Here is a 16,211-nt window from a genome sequence, read left to right on the forward strand (position 1 = left end):
AAAAAACACAAGTTTAGAGAACAATGTTTAGAACACAGATAAAAAACAAAACACACATAAACTTAACATCAGTACCTGCTTATATAAATACCTAAATGTGTGAGTCAACAGGAAGTTAATATTAATAACCAACGGCAATGACAACATGCTGCTTTCTAGTTTTCACAGTAAGAGACACATAAAAACGACATAACACTGAAATACAGTACAGGAAAATTTTTTTAAGGGAATTGCCAGTTAAAATTTAAATTTTCTTTGCAGCACAATTCAACCAAAAATAAAAACACTACATGTAAATGTACACAGAAGAAATTTCCTTCATGAAACTAAATGAATTCTACCACAATAACTGATTTGATTTACAGCCTAAAGGGCCTGTAATTTGAACTCAGTGGTTCTTCTTAAATAATAATGTATAAAATGTGCTTGATTTTCTGTAGCTTTTAACAGTTTGTGTTTACACTGGAGTGAATGATGAAATAACTGCACCTTAATTACTTTAATACAGACAAGCGCACTGGAGTTCTTAGGTTCGATCTTTTTGGCCATAGGGTATATGCTGCTTCATCCAAAGAGCTATGATTTCCGAAAACAATAATTTCAGTCTTGTTTTCATTTAGGGTTTAACTGTCATGTAGACAGATAAACAGAGGCTGCAGTGTGACAGAGGCATCCCATTTCATCAGGAAGTAAATTTGGATATCAATAGCATAACAGTGAGAGGGAATATTATATTTCCTGAAAATCGTTCCCAAAGGCAGCATGTGTAAAGATAACATAGCGGACCACAACAGACCCCTGTGGTACATCACAACTAATAGGGACAGAAGAAGAGGAGTACTCCCCAGTTGCAACAGAAAAAGACCTCTCTGCCAGGATTTAAACTGTAATAAAACTGTACCTTTAAAACCAACAGCATGTTTGTGTCTTGATAAAAGAATGTTATAATCAACTGTGTCAAAGGCAGCGGTTAGACTGAAACTCTCCACAAATCCCAGAAAGTTCTCACAAAGTGCAGAGGATGTTCACATGAACAGCACCACAGGGGTTAGACAAAAAATTCAAAATATTAAAAAGAACTCGGGGCTGGTGACTGTTGCTAGAAATTATGTTTGACAGAAAAGCTGATTTAATAGCTTTAACAGTCAAGTGATATATTGATGAGTATTGTATCAAAGGTCAGCTTAGAGTTATTGCTTTTGTTAATCAAGGGCTTTCCAGAAGTCAAATCTAGTATCCAGCCTGAATTGGTGTTCCTCATTTCAAAATGCTCGGTTACATTGAGTGTCGGTTTAGATCACTGGGATGAGCTCTCAGCCATATGGCCATGTGACTGGGATCATACCTTTATGTGAAAGAATGGAGGGGGGCAGACATTTCAAACACAGCATTTATAGTTGTACAGGCCAGGTACACAGAAATACAGGGGAGTTGGATTTAAATGAAAAGTTAGGAAAAAAATGAAAAACCAAGCGAAAATGTTAAATGAGAAGCATCTGGCTGCATCTCAAACATATTGGAGAACTGCAAAGCTGAGTGCAGAATTTATAGCATAAGGAGCTGGCTAAAGTGATGCCGGTTTTTATTTTGAAAACTAAAAGCTAACACTAACCTTGTTTCAGAGAACAAACATGGCTTACCCACAATTTCTTCATTGTCTTATCCTGAAATAAAGGATAAACAAAGATCTGATCCAACTATCAGAGAAGTCATAGCACAGATTGTACTGGAAGAAACACCTCACCCCACCTCCAGCAAAGAGCTCCCTGATTTCCCATTTTTGCTGTGGGAGTTAAATCGCTTAGAACTACACAACAAGGTAAAATAATAAGGCAAGATGCAGGACCAAGTGACCTATCAATTGGTTCTCCCTGAAGAGTTCAGAGCCTTAGTGGTTCACAATTTGCACATGGACCAACTGGGTATTCCCAGAACCCTTTTTAGAACTAGGTTTTATTGGCCGCTGAAGAAAGAGTCCTCTTGAAAAAGCAGCTGCTCTGGTAAACATTAAACTTCTCAACCATTAGAACTTGTCCATGTGAACTTTCTCAATCTAGAACCAGACAGCAGTAACCCAAAGAACATCCTTGTAATGACACATCATTTCACTAAATAGGCAGTTACCATGCCTAGACCCAACCAGAAAGTTAAGACTGTTGTTTGGGGGATAACTTTATTGTCCACTATGGTGCCACATACTGATCAAGGGCCTGATTTCGAATTCACACTCACAGTATACACAAAATCTCAGGTCAACTTCAGAGAAAAGTTGCAATCTAGCTTCTTGAAATGCACAAAAAGCAGCAGATAAAAAAAGGCCCATTTGACCGAAGGGTAACATCTTAGTGAGAAATATACGTTTACATGGCAAACACAAATTAGTGAGAAACTGAGATCCATGTTGTAAATGGTAAATGGCCTGTATTTGTATAGCGCTTTACTTAGTCCCTATGGACCCCAAAGCGCTTTACACTACATTCATTCATTCACCCATTCACACACACATTCACACACTGGTGATGGCAGCTACATTGTAGCCACAGCTGCCCTGGGGCGCACTGACAGAGGCGAGGCTGCCCGACACTGGCACCACCGGGCCCTCTGGCCACCACCAGTAGGCAACAGGTGAAGTGTCTTGGCCAAGGACACAACGACCGCGACTGTCCGAGCCGGGGCTCGAACCGGCAACCTTACGATTACAAGATGAATTGCCAACTCTTGAGCCACGATCACCCACTCCAGTAGTTAAACCTGCTGGAGACCTCCCTGTCACTATGTCACCCACACGTGACATACTGATCTCCTGCTTCCCTATGGTTTTCCAGCTGTCAATCACTAGTTTTTATATAAATAACCAATGTGAATAAAGGGTTTCCAAAATCAGGGTAAGTTATTGTTTCAATGATTACGACAGCCCAGTAGAAATAGAGAACCATATTTTATTCGATTTTGTTTTCCTTAATATTGTTATTATATTATAATGTTATATAATATTATTATATAATAAGAAGAATAACACCTTTGGATTACAAGATAATTTATTAATTTGTATATTGTCTAAGTTGACAATTTCTTGGTTTAAACGGTTTTATTGGAATGAGGGAGGAGACTTCATCTGCTCCTTCCTAGCACTCATGGTCAGCCAGAGCAGGTAGAAAATGCAACGCATGCAACACGAGAACTGAGAATTAAGTTCGCAAAAGAAGGAGAAAGAAAACCAAGCATTTTGTATCTCTAAAAGTATGCATTGTGAGCAGGACGGCAGCCAGGAGCAGGGTTCCAGGAGCCTGAGTTAGTGCGTGAGCGGTACCGGTTAGATATAGTCGGGCTTACGTCAATGCATGGCTTGGGCTCTGGAACCAGTCTTCTGGAGAGGGACTGGACTCTCAGTCTGGAGTTGCCCCTGGTGAGAGGCGGTGGGTTGGGGTGGGTATCTGGGTATCCCTTTGGCTTGCTGCCTGTATATTGGGGTTTCTCCCAGTGGATGAGAAGGTTTTCTCCCTACTGGGAGACTTCAAACCTCACGTGGGCAACGACAGCGAGACCTGGAGGGGAATGATTGAGCGGTGTATTGTTTTTGGACATAGCAAACACCATGTTCAAACATAAGAGTGTCCATAAGTGGACGTGTGCAGTGTTGGGGAGTAACGGAATACATGTACCGCCGTTACGTATTTAGAATACAAAATATGAGTAACTGTATTCCGTTACAGTTACCGTTTAAAAAGGTGGTATTCAGAATACAGTTACTTTGTTGAAATAAATGGATTACACTGCGGTACTTTCCTGTTTCATTTTGTCGCGGGTCAGGACTGTTTGGGTTTTGTTTGACAGCTACGTTCTTTCGTTCCAGGCGGCAGCGTTACGGTTGCCATGGTTACAGGGCGACGCTCTCTCTCTCTTTCTGCGACTGTGTGTTTCCTGGGTGAGAGAGCGCCTTTTCGTTGTTGTTGTTGTGCTAAGCTAACAGGCAGAATGCTACAAGCATAGCTCTAAAGAATGTAGCATCATGGGCAGTATAGTCCGTGTTGCAGGGAGAATGCACTGCCATACACGTTATGTGTCTGTGAGCGCGAGGAGGGAGAAAAAGGCGAGTGGAAAGGTACGAGTTGTCGTCGAGGAAAAACGGGAGCTGGAAGCATGTAAATATAATAATAACCACTGCAGCCAAGAAGAGTGCCTGACGAGCCCAGTTGTAAGTAAGCTATTAAGACTCGACTGTACACCGTGTTCGTGTTTTCCTCCGAAAACAATAAGTTCCGTTGGAGCAGTCTTTCAACACCTCTCTCTGTCTCTCGCAAGAAAAATTGACCCACACAACAAAGTAAAGCTATTTTTCGGCTATGAGCCGACAGGGACCCCGCCGTATTAGTCAGAGGTCCCTTTACTACAGTTCGGAGTCGCGGACCTTCAGTAATAGTAATAAATCACACAGCAATAGTACATTCACGTTGTTGTAAAAAGCACGATAATATATTAAGTAATCCAAAGTATTCAGAATACGTTACTGTCATTGAGTAACGTAACGGAATACGTTACAGAATACATTTTGGGGCATGTATTCTGTATTCTGTAACGGAATACATTTTAAAAGTAACCTTCCCAACACTGGACGTGTGGCACCAGGACGCTCTGGGCTGCAGGTTGATGGTCGATTTTTTTAATTGTATCACCAGACCTGTAGCCATATGTTCTGGCCACTTGGGTAAAGAGAGGGGCTGAGCTGTCAAGTGATCATCACCTGGTGGTGAGTTGGATCGGGTGGCAGGGGAGGATGCTGGAGAGACCTGAGAGGCAGCTGATAGGTACCGACAGGCAAAGTAGAATGCAGTGCGGGCAGTGGCTGAAGAAAAAACTCAGGTGTAGAAGGAGTTCAGAGAGGCCATGGAAAAAGACTTTTGGACTGACTTGAACAGATTCTGGCAACTCAGGAGGCAACTCAGGAGGGGAAAGCAGTGCTCTACTTGTACTGTGCATAGTGCCAGTGGAGCGCTGCCGACTTCAACTGAGAAAATTGTCGGGCGGTGGAAGGAATACCTTAAGGAGTTCCTTAATCCCATTGGCACATCTTACGTGGAGGAAGCAGAGTCTGGGGATAAGGGGATGATTTCTGGGAGTCAGGTCATTCGGTCCTTATACAACCGTTCCAAGAGCTTGGTCCGCATAGCCAGCAATAAGTCGGACTCATTCCTGGTGGGTGATGGGCTCCGCCAGCCCTGGCCTTTGTCACCAATTCTGTTCAGAATTTTTATGGACAGAATTTCTAGGCACACCCAAGTGGCGGCAGGCTTTCACTTGGGTGGTCTCAGAATCTCATCTGTTCTTCGCGGATGATGTGGTTCTGCTGGCTTCGTCGAGTCGAATGACCTCCATCTCACTTTGGAATGGTTCGCAGCCAAGGTGGTAATGAGAATCAGCACATCCAAATCTGAGGCCATGGTCCTAAGCCAAAAAACAGTGGAGTGCCCACTCGGGCTAAGAGACAAGTTCTTGCCCCAAGTGGAAGAGTTTAAGTATCTCAGGGTCTTGTTCATGAGTGACAGGAGAGGGAGCGGGAGATCGACAGATGGATTGGTGCTGGGGCTGCAGTGATGCGGACACTGTACCGGTCTGTTGTCGTGACGAGAGAGCTGAGTGTGCAAGCGAAGCTCTCAATTTACCAGTCGATCTACGCCCCTACTCTCACCTGTGGTCACGAGCTTTGGGTAGTGACCGAAAGAACGAGAGGCAGAAATGGGCTTCCTCCAAAGGGTGGCTGGCCTCTCCCTTAGAGATAGGGTTAGAAGCCCAGCTATCTGGGAGGGGCTCAGAGTAGAGCCACTGTTCCTTCACATCGAAAGGAGCCAGTTGAGGTGGTTTGGGCATCTGACAAGGATGCCTCCTGGGCCCCTCCTGGGTGAGCTGTTCCAGGCATGTCCCATCGGGAGGAGCCCCAAGGGCCAGACCCAGGACATGCTGGAGAGATTATATCTCTCGGCTGGCATGGGAATGCCTTGGTGTTCCCCCGGACAAGCTGGAGGAGGTGACTGGGGAGAGGGAGGTCTGGGCTTCTCTACTTGGGCTGCTGCCTCCACGACCTGGCCCCGGATAAGTGGAAGAAGATGGTTGGATGGATGGAAGTTTTAAAAACTCCCTGGAGTTGGAAGCTGGATTACTTAATTGGCCTAGGAGGTGGCAAGCTGCCAAGAACCCACTCTTTCCATCTAACAGAGAAGAAACCCACCAATTCCTTCTCCTCCATCAGTGGAATGCTCTAATATAGCAGAACTAACACAGCCCACATACTGTTACTGACTATTACTATTGGATGCACCCATGAAGAAACAACTGAATTGAGATCATTTATATATGATGTCGCTCCATGGGACAAGACTCAGCAGTCCATCTGCATCTTAAGGATAAAGGACACTCTTTCGAGGATGCCAATGTTCACATTTTGGACAGAGAGGACAGATGGTTTGAAAGAGGAGGGAAAGAAGCCATTTATGTCCACTGTGAGCGACCATCTTTGAACAGAGGCGGTGGATTACAACACCAACTGTTTGACATCTATAATCCAGTTTTGAGATCCCTTCCCAGACGCCTTAACGCCCACTCACATCCTGGGCCATCTGACCTCAGGAAATCACATGATAGGGTGGGGCCAGGCTTCACAATGAGCTCACCCGAAACCCTGGCTGATTGTGACCCACACCCGTTTTCACACCTTGGCTCATGTGATTAGGTAGAGAATCATCAGGGGGTCCTTTGTCCCTCTTTGGGGGAAAACTCCCACTGGGTTTAAATCTGGGACTCTCCACCATTTGGCCCTTAGAACTGAAGAAGCTTCTCGGATGAGAGGTGAACGTCTTCAAGCAACTTAAAGAAGTCCAGACGCTTTTCTTTCCAAGCTTCTTAGACAACCGAATTGAGACTTGACTCTACAGCTTGGAAAACCAAACAGCAATGCAGTACTGACTAACCCCTTCTTAGTTGTCAGACTAAAGAAGTATTGACTGCAATGAAATTTGTAATTAAACTCTAAAATCTAATGTAAGTCAAAGAACTTCTAAAAGTCTGTAATGAGATAATCTGTTAAGAGCTTCCAAGCTACTAATATCTTCCAGAAGGCACAGATCTGCTGCTATGCCTTAGGTCAACTGATAAACAAACATGTGAGACAAATTTTACTTGATACTTTAAAATCAAAAGAGGAGCAGATTCAACAAAAATTTATATTGTGTTTTTGTTAACAACAATGTTAATTTTAGGCAAAAAAAATAATTTTTCCATAACATTTTGAAATTATGGCAAGTATTGATCATGTTGATGAGATAGAGGTCTCAGAAACCCATGTATCAAAATATGATACGAAGGGCGTAATAGGGCTAAACTGCTAATAGAGGGATCGATATCAGACACACAAAAAGAATGTAGACAAGTAGGGGAAAAATTTGTCTGACAGACAGCTCACTCAAGCAGAGGGAGGCATCCTTACAAAAACCTTGAAGCTTTCTGTCATGCTGAGAAAATGTTTGCTACTCAAAATCATCACAGCCACAGAATCAGAAATTGGAAACAACATTGCAGATGTTGTTTCAGAAGTGTGACAACAACAGATAAATGTTTTAGCCTGTCTCAGCAATGCAAAGCACCCAGCATCCAATATTACCATCAAGGAGAGCATCAAGGAGTGGAAGACACTTATGCACCACAGTAAAAAACAAAACAAACAACAACATCATTGCTTACTTATTTTTTTCTGAGCCATTCAGGGGTGGATTGGTGTGTTTCTCGTCATATTCCTACTGCATAATCCAAGTGTGCTTGACCTTCAGGGCTCAAACTGATGGCTGGACACTCTCCGTCAGGATTTTCTGGTAGAGAGCAGAATTCATTTATATATGATGTCGTGTATAATGTTATATATGAATACCGGTCAATAGTTTTAGAAAACCCCAATTTTTCCAGTTTTTTATTGAAAATAATGCAGTTTGATGTCTCATTGCACTCTGAAATGACAGTATAGTACAAATAAGAAATTGGAGTTAGAAAAGAAATCATGGAATCAATATATAGACCTAAACTTATTGTATTCTAAACTTTTGACTCATGCAAGTAGCCACCTTTGGCAGATAAAACAGCTGAACACCTCTTTTCCTATCTTTTGCAGAAGTTCCCATAAATGTGTTGCCCTTGGTTACTTTGCTTTCTCTCTGCTGTCCAGTTCATCCAAAACAGCTTGATGGGGTTTAAGTCTGGAGACTGTGCTGGACACTCCATGTTTTCAAGCTTACCATCTTGTTCTTTTTTCCTGAGGTAGTTCTTGGCAAAGCTTTTACGCATGGCTCTTTGCCTTATTCTGATGCAATCCTAGCAATGGCTTCCTTGCTGCAACTCGTTCTGTCACACCTGCACCTCGAAACCTTCTCTTCACATTTGAAACTGAGACTTGCTTACTATGACCACTATTAAGCTGTGCTTGAAGCTGTTGTCCTGTGAGCCACCTATCATACAACTGTTAATGTTCAGAAACTTGTCCTCTGAGTCAGTTGTGGCTTTGGGTCTGCCAGACCTCTTCCTGTCAGAGGTTGCCCTCAGTACTCACTGACGCCTTGACTTTCTTTGCAAACTCTGGCAGTTCATCGATTACCTTTGTACCATTTCATGCTCTTCATTGGACTTTTGAATTGCAATGAATAACTAGAAAAATTGGTGTGTTCTAAAACTTTTGAATGGTAGTGTGTACACATATAAATATATGTATATGTGTATATAAAAAAAACACCCAGCGCACCCCTGCGGGCGGTTTATCCTTCAAGCTCGGGTCCTCTACCAGAGGCCTGGGAGCTTGAGGGTCCTGCGCAGTATCTTAGCTGTTCCCAGGACTGCGCTCTTCTGGACAGAGATCTCCGATGTTATTCCCGGGATCTGCTGGAGCCACTCGCCTAGCTTGGGAGTCACTGCACCTAGTGCTCCGATTACCACGGGGACCACCGTTACCTTCACCCTCCACATCCTCGCGAGCTCTTCTCTGAGCCCTTGGTATTTCTCCAGCTTCTCATGTTCCTTCTTCCTGATATTGCTGTCATTCGGAACCGCTACATCGATCACTACGGCCGTCTTCTTCTGTTTGTCTACCACCACTATGTCCGGTTGGTTAGCCACCACCATTTTGTCCGTCTGTATCTGGAAGTCCCACAGGATCTTAGCTCGGTCATTCTCCACCACCCTTGGGGGCATCTCCCATTTTGACCTCAGGACTTCCAGGTTATACTCGGCACAGATGTTCCTGTACACTATGCCGGCCACTTGGTTATGGCGTTCCATGTATGCCCTGCCTGCTAGCATCTTGCACCCTGCTGTTATGTGCTGGATTGTCTCTGGGGCATCTTTACACAGCCTGCACCTGGGGTCTTGCCTGGTGTGATAGACCCCAGCCTCTATGGATCTTGTACTCAGAGCTTGTTCTTGTGCTGCCATGATTAGTGCCTCTGTGCTGTCTTTCAGTCCAGCTTTGTCCAGCCACTGGTAGGATTTCTGGATATCAGCCACCTCCTCTATCTGCCGGTGGTACATACCGTGCAGGGGCCTGCCCTTCCATGATGGTTATATATATATATATATATATATATAGTAGGGGTGCAATGATATTCGTATCGATATTGAACCGTTCGATACAGTGCTTTCGGTTCGGTACGCATATGTATCGAACAATACAAAATTTTTAATTTATTTTATCAACTTTCCTTCTGACGATGCTGTCTGTGTTGAGCGCTCAGTGAATCTGCGTTCGACTACTCCGCCTAGGCTCGACAGTGCAGCCTAGGCGGAGTAGTCGAACGCAGATTCACTGAGCGCTCAACACAGACAGCATCGTCAGAAGGAAGAGCGCAGGGCAAGCTAGCGAGACAGAAGTTAAGCTCTCCTTGCATCATTCAGATCTGGCGTTTGGAATTATTTTGGTTTTCATGTGACGTATGACCCTGAAGGTAAGCGAGTCATGGACTAAAGTAAAACAGTATGTTGGATGTGCCACGCAATGCTCAATTACATGGGTGGGAGCTAGTGTGTTAGCGCAGTTAGCTTGTTAACATGTTGGCCATCTAGCCCCATGCACGGGGCGATCGGCGGTAGCTCGTTAACAGAGATTTGCCGTGTTGTGGCGTTAAGGTCATTTCAACGAGATTAACCTGAAAGCACTAGTGGGAACACAACGAATATGACTGCACATTTACGCCGACATCATCCTAGTGCAAAGACAAAAACAACAAGCATGCTACTAACTTTAGCCGAGTCATTTAGACAGCTGTTAGCACATGATTCTCCTTATGCTGCTGAGAATATAGCCCAGAAGAAGCGGATAGTATAGCTTTTATTTTGGAAAGAGCCATTTCTCTGTAATAAACTCTCTTTTCCAAAGATGAGTGATTCCTCAATCAGATACAGGGCTCGCAATATCGCTAGCCCGATGTCCCGGAGCTAGCGATCTTTTCAGTCGGGCTACCAAAATCTACCTCTGCCCTGCCCGTCGGGCTATTGTAGGAAAAATATATGTCAATGCTTTTGCATTCTTTCGGAAATGTAGCTGGGTAATTATGTCATTGGCATCGGTGAGACACTGTCAATATGTGACATATTGAAATCGCGTTTGAATTTGCGCTTGTTTTTTTTGCTTTCACTTTGCAATCGTGCGAACTGTGTATAGAGAGCGACAGCACTGATCTGTGAGTGATGATAATTTGTGCACCAATTCCTCTGACATCGTCTTATTAATCGTTAGCTTACTATGCAAACATGACAAGTGAAATCTCCCGCAGCAAGCTTAAACATGTGAGAGGTTGATCGCGCAGAGAATCGCTGAGCTTATGTGAGTGCGTGTGTAAAAGCAGCAGTATATATATTTTAGTTCTGCTGAGCCAAATAAGACAGGTCAGGGTGAAGAAGTGACAGCCAAAGAAAAGCTTACCACAAAACGGAGAAGTTATGACAAATGAGACTATAAGGCAAAAAGAAAGTGCAGCTTTATGGTTTCATGGACAAAATAATTTCTGTGGCTGCAATATGATGAGCTAAATAACCAGGGCTGCACATAAGTGGTCCGCAGGTGCGCATTCGCTGTCAAAATAAAAAACACGCACAAGGGTTAGGGTTAAATTTAAAAACTGTACTTTTGAGTTAAAATATATATTTATAATTTTAATAAATGACAAATTAAAAATGCATGAACATTTTTTGTATCGAAAAAATATCGAACCGTGACACCAAAGTATCGAACCGAACCGTGAATTTTGTGTATCGTTGCACCCCTAATATATATATTTCCCCTGCAGGTGGTCTTTATCCTTCAATATGGGTCCCCTACCAGAGGCCTGGGATCTTGAGGATCCCGTGGAGTAACTTAGCTGTTCCTAGGACTGCACTCAAATGTACAGAGATCCCGGATGTTGTCCATGGATTCTGCTGGAGCCACTCGCTTACCTTAAGAGTCAGTGTACGGAGAACTCCGATTACCACTGGGACTACTGTTATCTTCACCCTCTACATCAGAGGTCTCAAACTCAAATGAGCTGTGGGCCGCTGCTGCCACTGTCATTTCATTTGAGGGCCACTTTAGTGTTCAAGTTGTACACAAAAAACAAATAAACAAACAAACAAACAAGAAAACACCCAGGGGGGTTATGGCGTCCACCTGAATGGCAGCAAGACTTCGAGCTCCGACGTTAACATCCTTTAAGTACGCCTAAACAGCGGTTAAAAGTCAACCTTTTAGTGGCTTCCTCTCCGACCTAAGCTTCTGCTCTGATCTAAACAGCTAGGATGCCGACTAAACATAGGTTTAAATCTAAAACAGCCGGAAAGGATGGATCAGACGACGATGCTAGCAACGAACTTGAAACCGAGAAGATGGAAGGAGCTTGTGCTAGCGCCCAACAGACTGAGACGAGTGTTTTGGCCGCAATTCCGTCGCTGAAAATACACTTCACTGCTCAACTGCAAGAAGTTATAACATCAAACCAAGAAATAAAAGACGCAATTGGAGTGTTTTCAGAGAGGCTTACCTCAGCAGAAACTCGCATTAGCAAAGTTGAAGACGACGTCTCTTCCCTCACAAGTAAAGAGGCTTCCCTTCAAAAGAAACTTCAGGAACTCCTGCTAAAAGTGGACGACCTCGAAAATAGAAGCCGGAGATCCAATCCGAGACTCGTCGGATTACCCGAGAATACTGAACAAGGAGAAATCACAATATTTTCCCGTCCCAAAATGTCAAGTAGCCAGGTTTGTACCTGGGTACTTGACGTTTTGAGACAAGGCTGAAATACCCCAAATGGCCCACCCCGTGTGATCATCATGAAGTTCTTGAATTATCAAGACAAGTTGAGGGTGATGAGAGCGGCACGTCTGAAGGGAAAAATAACGCACAACGGACATCACGTGATGTTTTTCCCTGAACTGTCGACGGAGGTCCAGAAACAGCAGAAACAATACAACCAGGTAAAACAACAACTCCGTGAAATGCACATAAATTTCGGACTGATCTTTCCAGCAAAAATGAGGATTTTCCACCACGGCAACAGGCTCCTCTTCCACACACCAGTGGAGGTGGAAGATTTCATACGAAGAGTCCGGCAACAAAACGAGGGATAAATTCACGCCCACTCCAAAACACTATCATATCTAAAATGTGTAATTCTGATGAACAATTTCAGCTCGGACTTACAGTGGCTTTGGTTTACAGGTATGATATAGATGGCCTTAGATATGTTATGTTTAAATCTTTTCATTCATTTACATTATGTGGCCACTTCTTCAGTTAATACGGTTAATACAGATCCAAATGGGACAAAAACAAACAAACAAAAAAAAACCAAAAACGGTCGGATCTAAGTTTGAAGCTTCAAATCAATACTAGGACGCTTTATCAGCTCCTTTTCGTGGATCTGATGCATAACCAAGCTGCAATGACTTTGGGGAGGGAAGTTTTGAGATCTACACTGATGGGAGGTCTCTGGGTTGTTTTGTTTTTTTGTTTATAAGAGTTTGTCTTTAAAGTGCAGTGCTCTTGAAATAATAATTTGTGAGTTCCGACAGGGGAGACGAGATGTAGTCAGGTTCAGGTTACTAAGGGCACAAACTGTATGAGTAGTTATTCAAATATTGAACTAATTTCCTGGAATGTAAGAGGCCTTAGGAAATGTATTAAACTGAAAAGAGTAATGGATAGAATTAAACAATATCACCCAAAGATAGTCTTTATTCAAGAAACACACTTACTTGCGAGTGAAATTGCCCGGATAAGGAGGAAATGGCCAGGTCAGGTTTTCTCTAGCCACTTCTCAACACATGCTAGAGGAGTGGCAACACTCATTCATAAATAAGTGCCCATGTGTATTAAAAAAAATATCTTGGACCCTGCAGGGAGATTCATCATCCTACAATGCTCCGTGCTGAACCAAGACTTAATTTTAATTTATATGGCCCCAATATCGACAACTCCAGCTTTTATAACAATCTATTCCTCTCTATTGCAGCCCTCCACAGTGAGATAATTGTTGGGGGGGACTTTAATTGTACCCTAGAGCCTAAGCTTGATAGATCATCAGGTTTAGACTCTTCCCATCCAAAATCTAGACAAGCCATACAACACTTTATGTCTGAATTGAACCTTAAAGATATATGGAGATTAAAAAATCCAACAGGGAGAGAATACTCCTGTTATTCAGCCAGTCATAATAGCCGCAGTCGCATAGATTATTTTCTTATTTCAAACTCTCTTATCCCCAGAATTAACAGCTGTTCATATAAAAGTGTGCTTATATCTGACCACTCATTAACCACGCTTAACTTTTCAGTTACAATAGCTTTTAGACGTAATCCTGTTTAGCGTTTAAAACCACACTGGGTGCATAATAAAAATTCTTGGAATATGTAGGCAAAAATATTGATGACTATTTTTACTTTAATAAATCCGAAACTACAGCCTCAGTAAGATGGGAAGCCTTTAAGGTTTTTATACGTGGGCAGATGATAAGCTACACCAAAAACAAAGCAAATAAAAATTATACTGAGATGTTGGACCTCGAAGGTCAAATAAAAGAAGTGGAACTCGAGATAAACCTAAATGACTCTAAAGAAAAACAACAAAAACTTTTAAGATTAAGAGTAAAATATGATAAATTAACTACTGAGAAAGCCTCAGCAGGACTATTTAGACTGAGACAGACCTACTATGACCAGGGGGAGAAGGCAGGAAAACTTTTGGCATGGCGCATAAAAACGCTACTGAACGAACAAACAATAAATGAAATTAGAACTGCAGACGAAAACACCACAGATCCTCACAGAATAAATGAACTCTTTGAACTCTACTACTCACAACTATATACCTCAACAGGACATGCGACTCAAGAGTCACTAGAATCCTTCTTTGACTCAATAAGCACCCCTTCACTCTCTGAAGAAGCTCGATGTGAATTAGACTCTCAGTTATCTATGTGTTACACCCCGGCCTAGGCAACCGGCGTGCAACACAGGAAAAATAAAAATAAGGGGAAAAGGCCCCCAAGCTCACTGCTCTTAAGGAGGGCGAACCCATAAAAAAGACTAATACAGGCTTCCACAAAAAAAAAAAATCCCAAACGAAAGTATCGACAACTATTTTCATTAAAGCAAAATATGATATTTATTTACATCAAAACACCAAACTAATTACAACGGGGAGGAAGATCGCGACCATGACATACTGAAACACAGGGTTTAAATACCTAGAGGGAGCAATCAGGAAATGGACAACAAGAGGGAAACACAGCTGGGGCAACGCTTACACTGACGAGACAGGGACAAGTAAATTGAACACACTAAGATAACACAGACTTTCAAAGTAAAACAGGAAACACATAACAGTCACGCCAAAACAAAACGCCTAAAACAATACACTGCCAACCCCAAATCGTAACAATGAGTGAACTGTCGATTGCAATTGATAAATTAAAAATGGGAAAAACTCCCAGCCCAGATGGAATCCCACTAGACCTTTTCAAAATATTTAAAGACAAATTAGTACGCCCTCTGTACGACATGCTAATGGAAAGTTATGATTTAAAAGAGCTTCCCCCCTCCTTGTGTAATGCACTCATAACGGTATTCCCTAAGCCTGGGAAACCGCCTACAAAATGTGAATCTTATAGACCAATCTCATTAATAAACTCTGAAGCCAAGATAATAAGTAAAGTACTGGCAAACAGACTTGAACGATACCTTCATCTTCTCGCTGATACTGACCAGAATGGTTTTGTAAAAGGCCGGCAAGTGCAGCATGGTATTTGCAGAGTACTGAATGTACTTTACTCAAATTCAGAACATCCAGACATGGCTCTGCTCTCCTTGGACGCAGAAAAAGCTTTCGATAGGGTCGAACATTATTAGCCAAATTGAGGCAGTACCTTATAGAGATAGTTATCTCTATAAGGTACTGCCTCAATTTGGCTTTGGCAGTTACTTCATGACCTGGGTCAAAATATTATATAATAAACCTATAGCCTCAGTTAGAACTAACAACATCATATCTAGACCATTCTATCTAGGTAGAGGTACACGTCAAGGCTGCCCCCTTTCGCCTCTTCTTTTCGTCCTAGCAATTGAACCATTGGTTATTGCGATAAGGAGCAATCAAAATATCTCTGGCATTAGAACAAATAATATTGAGTCCAAAATTGGATTATTCGCGGACGACATTATCTTAATGCTGTCCAAATTAAAGAGCTCAATTCCCCACCTAATCAAAACAATTAACTCCTTTGGCAATATTTCCGGTTATAAAATTAATAAATCCAAGTCGGCCATCCTCTTCTTTAAACATTCTGAAAGAATTAAACCACCTATTCAAACAATGTTTCAAGTTGCCAGAGACAGTCTTACCAATCTAGGTATAAAAATCACTTCAAAAATTAATGATTTGGTACATGCAAATTACTCTCCTACAATCAACTCTCTTGTTGACTTAATCAATAGATGGTCTATGCTGCCAATCTCTCTGATTGGACGTGGAAATATTCTCAAGATGAACGTTCTTCCAAAATTTCTATATCTCTTCCAAGTCATTCCTCTCAGCCCTCCAGATGACTTCTTCACAAAGGCAAAAACAATATTCATTAAATTCATTTGGAATAATAGACGAGCCAGACTGCGCCTTTCGCTACTATATCTCCCGTATGACAGGGGAGGTCTGTGTG

At 42.5% G+C, this 16,211-nt stretch overlaps 1 protein-coding gene across 3 annotated transcripts in view; it reads right to left on the bottom strand.

Moving 5' to 3' along the window:
• LOC101482017 (voltage-gated delayed rectifier potassium channel KCNH1) overlaps nt 1-16,211 on the bottom strand; it is a 105,783-nt gene that overhangs the window by 16,003 nt on the left and 73,569 nt on the right. The window contains exon 10 of one of the 3 annotated variants that reach the window (XM_076884576.1): nt 7,732-7,856. The exons of the other annotated variants lie outside the window; for them this stretch is intronic. Coding sequence (XP_076740691.1) covers nt 7,777-7,856 — 80 coding nt within the window. The 3' untranslated portion in view covers nt 7,732-7,776. The remainder of the gene's footprint in view (nt 1-7,731; nt 7,857-16,211) is intronic. 3 annotated transcript variants of the gene reach the window in all.

This window comes from Maylandia zebra, linkage group LG6 (genome assembly GCF_041146795.1).
Source record: "Maylandia zebra isolate NMK-2024a linkage group LG6, Mzebra_GT3a, whole genome shotgun sequence".
Lineage (NCBI taxonomy): Eukaryota > Metazoa > Chordata > Actinopteri > Cichliformes > Cichlidae > Maylandia > Maylandia zebra.